The sequence below is a fragment of the Rhamphochromis sp. 'chilingali' genome (genome assembly GCF_963969265.1).
Source record: "Rhamphochromis sp. 'chilingali' genome assembly, chromosome: 6".
In the NCBI taxonomy this organism is placed as follows: domain Eukaryota; kingdom Metazoa; phylum Chordata; class Actinopteri; order Cichliformes; family Cichlidae; genus Rhamphochromis; species Rhamphochromis sp. 'chilingali'.
In genome coordinates, this window is record NC_137933.1 from 2,473,022 (window position 1) to 2,486,653 (window position 13,632).

The 13,632-nt window shown below is 42.9% G+C and overlaps 1 protein-coding gene across 9 annotated transcripts in view; it reads right to left on the bottom strand.

Moving 5' to 3' along the window:
• herc1 (HECT and RLD domain containing E3 ubiquitin protein ligase family member 1) overlaps window positions 1-13,632 on the bottom strand; it is a 97,808-nt gene that overhangs the window by 57,059 nt on the left and 27,117 nt on the right. For all 9 annotated transcript variants that reach the window (XM_080885251.1, XM_080885253.1, XM_080885257.1 and 6 more), the window contains exons 16-21: window positions 13,426-13,558; window positions 13,067-13,258; window positions 12,168-12,392; window positions 10,766-10,939; window positions 10,548-10,662; window positions 10,331-10,451 (exon numbers count right to left, since the gene is read on the bottom strand). In XM_080885251.1, the coding sequence (XP_080741377.1) occupies window positions 10,331-10,451; window positions 10,548-10,662; window positions 10,766-10,939; window positions 12,168-12,392; window positions 13,067-13,258; window positions 13,426-13,558 (960 nt within the window). The remainder of the gene's footprint in view (window positions 1-10,330; window positions 10,452-10,547; window positions 10,663-10,765; window positions 10,940-12,167; window positions 12,393-13,066; window positions 13,259-13,425; window positions 13,559-13,632) is intronic.

Consider the following 13,632-nt stretch of genomic DNA (forward strand, 5'->3'; position numbering starts at 1 on the left):
ACCAAATACTTATTTTCCACCCTGATTTACGAATAAATTCTTTACAAATCCTACCATGTGGATTCATGGATTTTTTTTTTCACATTCTGTCTCTCACAGTTGAAGTGTACCTCTGGTGCAAATTACTGACCTCTGTCGTCATTTTAAGTGGGGGAACTTGCACAATCGGTGGCTGACTAAATACTTTTTTGCCCCACTGTATGTATCGAACAATACAACATTTGTAATTTATTTTATCAATTTTCCTTCTGACGATGCTGTCTGTGTTGAGCGCTCAGTGAATCTGTGTTCGACTACTCCGCCTAGGCTGCACTGTCGAGCGCAGATCCACTGAGCGCTCAACACAGACAGCATAGTCAGAAGGAAGAGCGCAGGGCAAGCTAGCGAGACAGAAGTTAAGCTCTACTTGCAACAGGCAAATTGAACCTCATTCAGATCTGGCGTTTGGAATTATTTTGGTTTTCATGTGACGTATGACCCTGAAGGTAAGCGAGTCATGGACTAAAGTAAAACAGTATGTTGGATGTGCCATGCAATGCTCAATTACATTGGTGGGAACTAGTGTGTTAGCGCAGTTAGCTCGTTAACGTGTTGGCCGTCTAGCCCCATGCACGGAGCGATCGGCGGTAGCTCGTTAACGGAGATTTGCCGTGTTGTGGCGTTAAGGTCATTTCAACGAGATTAACCTGACAGCACTAGTGGGAACACAACGAATATGACTGCACATTTACGCCGACATCACCCTAGTGCAAAGACAAGTGGAAGCAGACAAAAAAAAAGCAAGCATGCTACTAACTTTAGCCGAGTCATTTAGACAGCTGTTAGCACATGATTCTCCTTATGCTGCTGAGAATATAGCCCAGAAGAAGCGGATAGTATAGCTTTTATTTTGGAAAGAGCCATTTCTCTGTAATAAACTCTCTTTTCCAAAGATGAGTGATTCCTCAATCAGATACAGGGCTCGCAATATCGCTAGCCCGACGTCCTGGAGCTAGCGATTTTTTTCAGTCGGGCTACCAAAATCTTTCTCTTCCCTGCCCGTCGGGCTATTGTAGGAAAAATATATGTCAATGCTTTTGCATTCTTTCAGAAATGTAGCTGGGTAATTATGTCATTGGCATCGGTGAGCTACTGTCAATATGTGACATATTGAAATCGTGTTTGAATTTGCGCTTGTTTTTTTGCTTTCACTTTGCAATCGTGCGAACTGTGTATAGAGAGCGACAGCACTGATCTGTGAGTGATGATAATTTGTGCACCAATTCCTCTGACATCGTCTTATTAATCGTTAGCTTACTATGCAAACATGACAAGTGAAATCTCCCGCAGCTTAAACATGTGAGAGGTTGATCGCGCAGAGAATCGCTGAGCTTATGTGAGTGAGCGTGTAAAAGCATTTCAGTTCTGCTGAGCCAAATAAGACAGGTCAGGGGGAAGAAGTGACAGCCAAAGAAAAGCTTACCACAAAACGGAGAAGTTATGACAAATCAGACTATAAGGCAAAAAGAAAGTGCAGCTTTATGGTTTTATGGACAAAAGAATTTCTGTGGCTGCAATATGACGAGCTAAATAACCAGGGCTGCACATAAGTGGTCCGCAGGTGCGCATTCGCTGTCAAAATAAAAAACACGCACAAGGGTTAGGGTTAAATTTAAAAACTGTACTTTTGAGTTAAAATATATATTTATAATTTTAATAAATGACAAATTAAAAATGCATGAACATTTTTTTGTATCGAAAAAATATCGAACCGTGACACCAAAGTATCGAACCGAACCGTGAATTTTGTGTATCGTTGCACCCCTAATATTAAAGTCCTGTTTGTTGCACATTAGCATATGTGAGGGGGCAAACTCCTCAAGATGGGTGGTGACCATGGTGGCCATTTAGAAGTCGGCCATCTTGGATACAACTTTTTTTTCCAATAGGAAGAGGGCCATGTGACACATCACACTTATTGGTAATGTCACAAGAAAAACAATGGTGTGCTTGGTTTCAACGTAACTTTATTTTTTCATGAGTTATTTACAAGTTTCTCTTTGTTCACAGCCATTGATATGTCGAAGAGGTTAACACGTGAGGAGCGGATCGAAATTGTGTTGATATCTGGTGAACGCAGTAACCGGGTCATTGCAGCAGATTTCAATGCAAGACGCCCTACGAGACCACCCATCTCCCATGCTACAGTCAGCAAACTGCTTGCTAAGTTTCGTGAAACTGGTTCAGTGTTGGACTGAAGTTGAACATCCCTTGGGCGGATATTAGCTACTCACAAATGGCACCCTTACAAACTCCAGCTACTGCAGCATCTCAGCGAGGATGACCCAGATCGGCCACATAATTTGCAGAATGGGCAAAACAAAAATTGGAACAGGACCCTCAGTTCACGCAGAAGATTTTGTTCAGTGATGAGGCAAACTTTTATGTGAATGGTGAAGTTAACAAACAAAACCACCGCTATTGGTCTGACACTAACCCACATTGGATGGATCCCTCCAAGACTGTTGGAACAACAAAAGTGATGGTTTGGTGTGGTATATGGGGCACAACGATAGTGGGTCCATTCTTCATCAATGGAAACCTCAAGGCCACTGGATATTTTAAATTGCTACATGATGATGTAGATGAACAGTTTCCTGGAAAGTGGATTGGTCGTCGTGGGCCAGTTGAATGGCCCCCAAAGTCTCCCGATCTGACCCCCTTAGACTTTTATCTTTGGGGTCATCTGAAGGCAATTGTCTATGGTGTGAAGATACGAGATGTGCAGCACCTGAAACTACGGATACTGGATGCCTGTGCTGGCATTTCTCCTGCGGTGTTGCTATCAGTGTGTGAAGAGTGGGAGAAGAGGGTTGCATTGACAATCCAACACAATGGGCAGCACATTGAACACATCTTATAAGTGGCCAGAAACTTGTAAATAACTCATGAAAGAATAAAGTTACGTTGAAACCAAGCACACCATTGTTTTTCTTGTGACATTACCAATAAGTTTGATATGTCACATGGCCCTCTTCCTATTGAAAAAACAAAAAATGGATCCAAGATGGCCGACTTCTAAATGGCTACCATGGTCACCACCAGTGTTGGTCAAGTTACTTGAAAAAAGTAATCAGTAACTAATTACTTCCCCAAAAAAGTAATCCTGTTACTTTACTGATTACTTATTTTCAAAAGTAATTAATTACTTAGTTACTTAGTTACTTTTTAAAAACACGATTTACAACCTGAAGAGGTGATAAAGCGATAGATCTTTCAGACCAATTCTACTTTTTCTACATAATCCATCATACAAAATGTAATCAAATGGAAAAGTCTCTTTTTAAAACTTGTTTTATTAGTTTTAATCTTTTAACTTTATGCATGAAGCAAAAATTTAATTATATGCAACATTCTCTGACTGGAAGAAATTAGTTTAACATTTAAACCTATTTTCTGCACATTCCAGCACATAAAATAAAATATTTTTTGTGTTTACACTCACTCTTTCAAAGAGATGCAAGTAAAACACAGCAGAACATAAATAAAGTCAAAGACTCAGCGGTCCTGTTGCTCTATTTTCACCTGTAAAGCAGGAGTGGGGTAGGCGGAGGGTTACCCTGGTGCAGGTGTGCCGCGGTCAGTTGAAGAATCCGCGAGTTTCTCTGTGAGTTTCCCATTACGTCGTTGCGCACTCGTGCTTGCTCGGAAGTTTAGGGGGTTTTTTCGCTGTAAAAAGAAGTTTTCTTCCCACGCACGATGGACACTAATGTTTTTGTCACTTTTTATGGAATCAAACTCAAAGTAAGGTCAGTACTTCCACGCTTTAAACGCTGCACGCTCATACTCTCTCTGCACTCGATATGTGATCCATTGTTGATCTGCACACAGCTGTTGTCACTAACGGCGCACTCGCTTACGTCACTATCGTGAGACATTCTCGCAAAAAATCACGGTTTTAGTAACGCAGTAACACAGCGTTCCTACGGGAAAGTAACGGTAATCTAATTACCGTTTTTGCAATAGTAATCCCTTACTTTACTCGTTACTTGAAAAAAGTAATCAGATTACAGTAACGTACTGTGCTATAGCAGTGGGACGGAAAATAGTTGGGCATTTTAAACATTCCGCCTTAGCCTACTCCCGCCTCGAGGACATTCAGGGACAGCTCAACCAGCCAATAAAGAGACTGCAGCAGGACGTACAGATGCGCTGTAACAGCACGTATTACATGCTCCAGTCCCTCATTGAGCAAAAGCGAGTGCTGGGCATGTCCGAGCACGAACTCCCTGACTATCTCACCGCTCACCAATGGGCTCTTATGGAGACGACTGTTGCCATCCTCGCCCCCTTTGAGGAACTAACTAAAAGAGAGAGCATCTACGACGCACTAGCCTCTGATGTCATCCCAGCTGTGACTGTGCTAGTGAGACTTCTAAACAGAGAAACAGACGAGGACCACGGCGTTAAGACAATGAAAGCAACCTTACTGGCAGCTGTCAAGAAGAACTTCAGTGATGTCGAGACCAACCCACTGTACTTCATCTCCACCATACTTGACCCAAGGTAAAGGCTGTGTGCTATAGGTATTCAATGATAAACTACAGTATTAAATGTAAGATTATTTTACATCTGAAATATTATATATTTGTAATTAAAATACACAAATACAAATGTATGCAATATACAGTGGGGCAAAAAAGTATTTAGTCAGCCACCGATTGTGCAAGTTCCCCCACTTAAAATGATGACAGAGGTCAGTAATTTGCACCAGAGGTACACTTCAACTGTGAGAGACAGAATGTGAAAAAAAAATCCATGAATCCACATGGTAGGATTTGTAAAGAATTTATTCGTAAATCAGGGTGGAAAATAAGTATTTGGTCACCTCAAACAAGGAAAATCTCTGGCTCTCACAGACCTGTAACGTCTTCTGTAAGAAGCTTTTCTGTCCCCCACTCGTTACCTGTATGAATGGCACCTGTTTGAACTCATCATCTGTATAAAAGACACCTGTCCACAGCCTCAAACAGTCAGACTCCAAACTCCGCCATGGCCAAGACCAAAGAGCTTTCGAAGGACACCAGGAAAAGTATTGTAGACCTGCACCAGACTGGGAAGAGTGAATCTACAATAGGCAAGCAGCTTGGTGTGAAAAAATCAACTGTGGGAGCAATCATCAGAAAATGGAAGACATACAAGACCACTGATAATCTCCCTCGATCTGGGGCTCCACGCAAGATCTCATCCCGTGGGGTCAAAATGATCATGAGAACGGTGAGCAAAGATCCCAGAACCACACGGGGGGACCTGGTGAATGACCTGCAGAGAGCTGGGACCAAAGTAACAAAGGTCACCATCAGTAACACACTACAACGGCAGGGAATCAAATCCCGCAGTGCCAGACGTGTTCCGCTGCTGAAGCCAGTGCATGTCCAGGCCCGTCTGAAGTTTGCCAGAGAGCACATAGATGATACAGCAGAGGATTGGGAGAATGTCATGTGGTCAGATGAAACCAAAGTAGAACTTTTTGGTATAAACTCAACTCGTCGTGTTTGGAGGAAGAAGAATACTGAGTTGCATCCCAAGAACACCATACCTACTGTGAAGCATGGGGGTGGAAACATCATGCTATGGGGCTGTTTTTCTGCCAAGGGGACAGGACGACTGATCCGTGTTAAGGACAGAATGAATGGGGCCATGTATCGTGAGATTTTGAGCCAAAACCTCCTTCCATCAGTGAGAACTTTGAAGATGAAACGAGGCTGGGTCTTCCAACATGACAATGATCCAAAACACACCGCCCGGGCAACAAAGGAGTGGCTCCGTAAGAAGCATTTGAAAGTCCTGGAGTGGCCTAGCCAGTCTCCAGACCTCAACCCCATAGAAAATCTGTGGCGGGAGTTGAAAGTCCGTGTTGCTCGGCGACAGCCCCAAAACATCACTGCTCTCGAGAAGATCTGCATGGAGGAATGGGCCAAAATACCAGCTACTGTGTGTGCAAACCTGGTAAAGACCTATAGTAAACGTTTGACCTCTGTTATTGCCAACAAAGGTTATGTTACAAAGTATTGAGTTGTATTTTTGTTATTGACCAAATACTTATTTTCCACCCTGATTTACCAATAAATTCTTTACAAATCCTACCATGTGGATTCATGGATTTTTTTTCACATTCTGTCTCTCACAGTTGAAGTGTACCTCTGGTGCAAATTACTGACCTCTGTCATCATTTTAGGTGGGGGAACTTGCACAATCGGTGGCTGACTAAATACTTTTTTGCCCCACTGTGTATAATATGAAATACATTTCCCTTATTACTACCAGAAAGTCAAATGGCTGGCATTTGTCACAGTGGTTTAGGGGAAACTAAAATCAGTCCTATTTTTCCACATATTAACACATTCATAAATTTTGTGCAGGTATAAAGATCGCTTCTTCTCTAACAACACTGCTCCAGAGGCCAAGCTGCAGATGATGTCCAGAGCTGAGGCAGAGGGGAGTCGGGCAGAGCTGCAGAACCTCCTGCTAAACTGTTCCTCAAGGCCCAGGCCAGCACTAGCAGCAGTCTGGACACTGTATTTGATGAAATTGCTAAGGAGCAGCCCCAGGCAGCACAGCCGCTGGCATAAGGTGCTGCCATTGAGCTCGACACGTACCTCGGAGAGGCCCCAAGCCCTCGTGAAGACAGTCCTCTGAAGTACTGGGGTGTCAACAAAATCAGGTTCCCCACTTTGGCTAAAATGGCCCGTAAATACCTCTCAGCCCCATGTAGCAGTGTGGAAAGTGAAAGGCTTTTTAGCTCATTGTCACATATTATAGATGAAAACAGAAACAGTCTGACTGCTGATAATGTAGAAAAGCTACTTTTTTCTTACTTTTCTTAAAAAAAACCTGCCACTCACTTTTTCTAAATAGGCTCCATTAAGTGAGTCGTCTTAGACTTGATGTTAATACCTACCTCAGTTGCACTGACTGCCACAGTTCTATGTTGGTGGATGTTGTTAGTTTATTCAAATATTGTGCACTAAATAGCAAAGATGTTTATTAATGCCCTTTGTGTTGTCCAAAGCGGCAGAGTTTACAACAAACTGAAAACAATACTTGAGTTGCACTGTCACTGTTTACATTTTTTTTCATCATTATTTATTCTGTAATATGTTGCATACAACATGCTTTTCGTTTTAAATAAATGTTCTTAATTCCAAACCAGTCCCTTGTTTTTTTGTTAAATTATAGGACTAAAGCTGTTACCTGTAAATTTAAATCATGTTTTTTATTAAGTACTCAGTATCGGTATCGGCAAGTACTGAAATGCAAGTACTCGTACTTGTTTTCCGAAAAAAGTGGTATCGGTGCATCCCTACTGAAGATGTTTCACTCTCATCTGAGAAGCTTCTTCAGTTCTAAGGTCAAATGGTGGAGAGTCCCAGATTTAAACCCAGTGGGAGTTTCCCTCCAAAGAGGGACAAAGGAACCCCTGATAATACTCTACCTAATCACATGAGCCAAGGTGTGAAAATGGGTGTGGGTCACAATCAGCCAAGGTTTTGGGTGAGCTCATTGTGAAACCTGTACAGCATACACTACATTGTTAAGTCTGTGTTTAGGAGTTTTGTCTTTCGGGTGAACCAGTTTCTGTCTGAGTGTGTTGCTGGGTCTGAAATGCACTGGGATGTCATGCTTGGAGAAAACTCTCCTGAGTTTCTCTGATACACCGGCTACATAGGGGATGACAATGTTGTTGCGTCTGTCCTTCTTATCCTCCCTCGCTGGTGTCTGGTCTTCTTTTCTGTGCCTCTTTGCTGACTTTAAGAACGCCCATTTAGGATAGCCACACGTTTTGAGTGCTTCCTTTACATGTGTGTGTTCCTTCTTTTTCCCTTCAGGCTTAGAGGGAACATGTTCTGCCCGGTGGTGTAGGGTCCTGATTACTCAAAGTTTGTGTTCCAAAGGGTGATGGGAGTCAAAGAGGAGGTACTGGTCCGTGTGTGGGGGCTTCCGGTAAACTTCGATGTTGAGGTTGCCGTTCTCTTCAATGTGCACGGCGCAGTCCAGGAACGGCAGACAGTCGTCCTTTGTGTCTTCCCTGGTGAACTTGATGTTTTTATCCACAGCGTTAATGTGCGCAGTGAAGGATTCCACCCAGGTGTCATCCACATATCTGTACCAGTGGCTGGGTACTCTTCCTTTGAAAGAGCCAAGAGCCTTCCTTTCCACTTTCTCCATGTAAAGGTTGGCTACAATAGGTGACACGGGGGAGCCCATGGCACAGCCATGTTTTTGGCTGTAGAAACCTTCGTTGTACTTGAAATATGTAGTGGTGAGGCAGAGGTCTAACAGTGTGCAGATCTGATCAGGTGTGAAGTTGGTCCTGTCCTCCAAGGAGCTGTCTTCTTGTAGTCGTTTTCTGACTGTCTCCACGGCCTCCGTGGTGGGTATGCAAGTGAAGAGAGAGACTACATCAAAGGACACCATGGTTTCATCTGGATCCAGGGTAAGTTTCTGGACCTTGTCAGTGAAGTTGTGTGGGGTGTTCCCCACAAGAGGTGCTAGGACGGTAGCAAGGTGTTTCGAGATGTTGTAAGTGGCTGAGTTTATGCTACTGACTATGGGTCTGAGTGGGACACCTTCTTTGTGGAGCTTAGGAAGTCCATAAATGCAGGGTAAAGGCGGTGATATGTAAGGCGGTCAAAGGTTTGTCCTTTTCAAGCTCTTGAAGGAAAGCGATAACTTTCTTTTTGTAGCTGCTTGTGGGGTCTCGCTTTAATGCTTTGTAGGTATTGTTGTCACTGAGGAGAGTAGTGATCTTTGTGTGGTAATCTGTAGTGTTTAGGACCACGGTGCATCTTCCCTTATCAGCTGGTAATATAGTGATGTTGTGGTCTTTGCTCTGGGAAGCGACGGCCTTCTTTTCTTGTATTGTGAGGTTGGACGGAGGGACTTTGGCAGTGGAGAGGGTGGCTGAGACTTTCATCCTGATTTGCTCTGCTTCTGTTTGTGATAATTTGTTCATCCGTACGGCGGTTTCTGTGGCTGTGATGAGGTCCACTATGGGCAACTGTTGCGAAGAAATGGCAAAATTGAGTCCTTTGGCTAAAACTCTCTTTTCAGGTTCAGTGAGATTCCGGTCTGAAAAGTTCTTCACCCATTTTTCCTGACTTCCTCAGGTGTGTGTTCTTCTCTGAGTTGTGTAGATTCAGACTGACGAGTGTGTGTTTTTGAAAGCAAGTTGTGGAATTTCCTGCGTTGTCTTTCTTTTTCTTTAGAGTGTTGGGACCGCTGAGCCTTGTCCACAAACTTGTAAACCTCTTCTAAGATTGGAGACGGTAGAAGGGTTTTCATTTCCTGCAGTCTAGCTAATCTTGCTCTAATCTTGCTAATCAGCTATAGTGAAATGGACCTGTCTTATCCTTTCACTTAGAAGCTGATTTTGTGCTCTCCGTAGAATCAACTCTGTATCCCCTGACAGTGGATCCAAGGCGCAAACTCTTAGGAACAACCTTGTTCTGTCTGCATCTTCGTTAAAACGAAGATGGTTCCTATAATCCACTAGTTTCCTTGATTCCTTTTCATACTCCCGCACCAAGTGAAGGGTGTTCCTCCCCAAATGTACGCCGATGGTGTGCGTCCTGCTCGGAGTCTCCATTACCATTAATGGAGGTCCTGTTTGAGCTCACATTGGCACGGACCTCGTCGGGCCATTTCAACGGAGTACACAGGGATATCACTTTGTATTAGTTTTGGTGGCTTATGCAATACGATATCCTGAAGCAGTGCCTCTGCGCACCATTTCTGCAACGAGTGTGGTGCAGGCACGAGTCTGCAGATACTGACTGACCAGGGCATCACAAGAGAGAGATGAGATAGGGCCAGAGGTACCTAATTCCCACATTCCAGCCTCCTTCCATTGTAATAACCATCTCACACAGGCGCAGAGAGTGGACGTGCTGCATTGGAACAGCGTTTTGCAGATGTGTTCTCCCACCCTCAGCCGTGCCAATCTCATAAAGCACAAAGGGAGGAAGCTGTAAAGCTGATTGTGCTAAAAAACAGCTGTTCATTTTGCAACGTTGTGTTTATGGTATCAATCACACACTTGATCTCAGTCCAACAAAAGATACTTTTCAGTTACTAAAGACAAAAGTTAGGGCAGAGAGACCCATCACCCATGTATTAAAATCAACCCTTATATTTGAAATTATGTTGGTTTGTTCCTAAACAGTTTGTGCTACACTTTTTTGACCCCTTAAATTAAAGGTGAAAGTCTGTTGTTGAATCACACATTGATTTATTTAAATAGTGGTGTGCAGAGGCAAAACTAAAAAAAAAAGAAGCTTTGTTTACTTACCCTCCTCTCACGAGAAGAAGATCGTGTCTGGATGAAGTCCATGTTCTTACAGGCTAGTAAGCGGTTTCGTACCTTAAAAACACACCGATAGACTTCTGCCAGGGACTTAGATGGTTGATACCTGATAGGAAAATATTTCCTTTAGACAGGTACTGTGGGACAGTATGGAAATGCTTCATGTATTTCATATATTAAAAGGTGTATTTTGTTTTACTACCTGCCCTCTCCACAGGCTTGGCCGAGCAGCCCTGTGTGCTTCAGTAAGGCTGCCAACACAAACCTGGACACAGTGTCTAATAGGGTCTCATTACTGAGAGATGCATTGTCCCAGTCTGCAACAAAATCCACAGTGCAGTCAGTGAATGTATATACCTGTAAAGCTAATTGCATTAAAGAAATGGTAGGATTCTGTATATACTCAAAAAAGATGCAAACCTTTGCCAATAGCGTACTCATGCATGTTGATCCAAAGGCTGTTGGCAGGTTCTTTAGAGGAACCCAGAGCCAAATCCACCAAGACACTCAAGTCAGGATGCAGTGTGCAGTCGAAGGGTTTCTGCTCCTCATTACCAGACAGTGCAGCCTCCAATAATGAGCTGATGCAGGTGTCTGAAGGACAAGCAAACAATTATCTTCACAAGTCACAGAAGAAGCGATAAATGAACTCAACTGGACAAGAGCCCTAGGATTCTGATCAGTCAGAAGTAATGTCCTGCTCTAAGTTACATTCTACTACTAATCTACTCATGTTGCTACTACTGTCCGATACCGATACCGATATCATCAATTTGGATATCTGCCGATACCGATATGAATCCGATATAGTGTTTTTTAATCAATAAAACTGTTTTTTTAATATATCTTGCTGCATTTTGTATAAGTTCATACTCAAGTTTAAATAAACAACAACACTAAAGCTATTCTGTTATACCTGTATGTAAAAAATACAACAAAATATTTCATAGTTCAGCAATACTGATCAATCTAATAAACTTAAACCTACACCATCCTCCCTATTCTGGTATTTTAAAGAGTACTTAGCATAAATATTAAGCAACCTAACTAATAGGGTTCCAACTCCCAGCAACAACAAAAATAAATAAATAAAAAATAGGGAACCACCCCTCACGCTCCACCTCATGATGCTTAATCAACGTAATCAACTTTAATTTGATGCAGTGTGAAAAAAATGCACAGAAATCAATTATTTTTCAAGAAATATTAAATAGATTCAACATCTTTCTTCCACAGAACTGCAGACTGCACAGATGGTACCTTCCCAAAGGAAAAAGTACTATAGCTTACTAGGGTATATTAGACTTAACAGTTACTATATACAGTAATTGACTTCTATTCATTTTACACAAGATTAAAACTTTGGGTGTAAGACTCAGATAATTATTTATTAAAAGCGAGACATTTTAAATGAGAATAAGAAAGAAAAGTATGTCTTTGTGCCCCCTTTTCCCTGTTCATGCCCTATCGGCCCCCCTGGCTAAACTTTGCTAGCTCCGCCCCTGCACAGTTACCAGCCGTCAGCGACGTAGAAAAAGATCCTCGAGTAGAAAGTAATATTAAATACATTCTAACAACAGCTGATCAAGCTTAAACGTGCTGCTGTTGTTCAGCCGCTGGTTTCCTCTTTCTGATGCAAAGTGGGCCAAAAACAAAGAAGAGAAAAGCCGATCAGCTGATGATTGATCAGTTTCATGATTGAAGTAGCAGCAGGAGAGAGCGAGAGAGAGAGAGAGAGAGGCCGTCGCTCCATATATCGGTTGTTAAGCTTATCGTGTTAACTAGTTGCTACTGGTTGTGTATGTGGGCGTCCGTCCTGTACCTAGCTGGGGGATGTCCATCTCCAAGCCATTGCTAAATAGCGGTGTTTTGAGCCAGTAAACAGTATCTTGTTCCTCCAGTGAGGTGGGAGCTCCCTGCAGCATCCCACCAAGGCAGCGCCCAACTAGCAGGGCGACTGTCCTCTCCAGGTCCACAAGCCACACCCAAGAAAGTGCGGGCTGCGGCAGGGTCATTCCTGAGGCTGGCTCAGCAAAGTCTGAGGTACCTGGAAAAAGACAAATACGTTCTCCAATTTAGTACTCCACCAGACGTCAAGATGGCCCCAACTGCAGGGTGTTGAAACATATCACCTTTCATTATAAATAACACGATATGATTTTCATTTTCTCATATCAGACATCAGTGTTACATATTAATGTTAAGGCCAAAAATGAGTCTTGCGAAGTCGCATCTATTCAGCATCTCACACGAACATCTAGCCTAGAGGTCGGCGACCTGCAGCTTGCAAGCCAGGGGTTAGGATTAAGGTTACCCCGAACCCTATTATACTATATGTACCTCTGTCCCCGTCACCTGCATGTGCTGCTCTTCTTCTCCCACTGCTTGGTAGGAGCAGCTATGACTCTTGATGTTGAAAGTTGCCGACACCTGAACCGGCAAATTAATCCTCCAATTCTAGTGTATGTTTATCCCAAATTAAAAAAAAATCATCAAGCTCTTAAAGAGAAAAAACTTAACGACAGAATATGTGTACACGTAATGCCTGCACACATGGCTTTTTGTAATTACACTGCTGGCTTAGCTGACAAGGGCTCATAATTTAACATCTCCAGCAGAAATGATCACATCATGTGTCTGTACATGCATTTACCTCATCCCAGGATATTTTGTAACTTTTTTTTTCAAATTTTGACCAAGTTAACCTTGCTCTGAGCTCACCCTGAAGAGGCCACTGCAGCTCCTGGTCCTCCAGAGGAGAGGCAGCAGGCAACAGTCTGTTCAAACAATCCAGAGGAGGCAGCAGTTCCAGCAGTTGGCTCAACAGCGGCCTTGCCACCGACACCGGAAGCAGCAGTAAGGCGTTGATTATCTGACACAGCATGCTGCCTGCTGCTGACACGTAGATCACATCTGCAGATTACATGGTCATAGTTTTATGACAATGATATAAAACAAAAGAAAGTATCTTCAATGCTAAATGAAAAGAACTTGAACTATCGGAGCAGAATGAGATAACAAGGAAGTGAAAACAGGCCTTTATAGCCAGATTACAACACAGGTCACTTGATTTCATTCACCTTGTAGCTTCTCCCGTATGCTGCCATTCCAGGAGCTCTCCTTTATCAGCGCTGCAGAGCGGGAGTAGATATCTGTGGCATGTGGCAAGAGCAGCTGCAGATGTTTGTGGAGCAATGACACACTGCTGGAGTTCTGCAAATAAACAGGGTGACAAAAAGTTTTTATATACTATGGTCATTTTCTTTTATTTGGTTTCTTTTATTCAC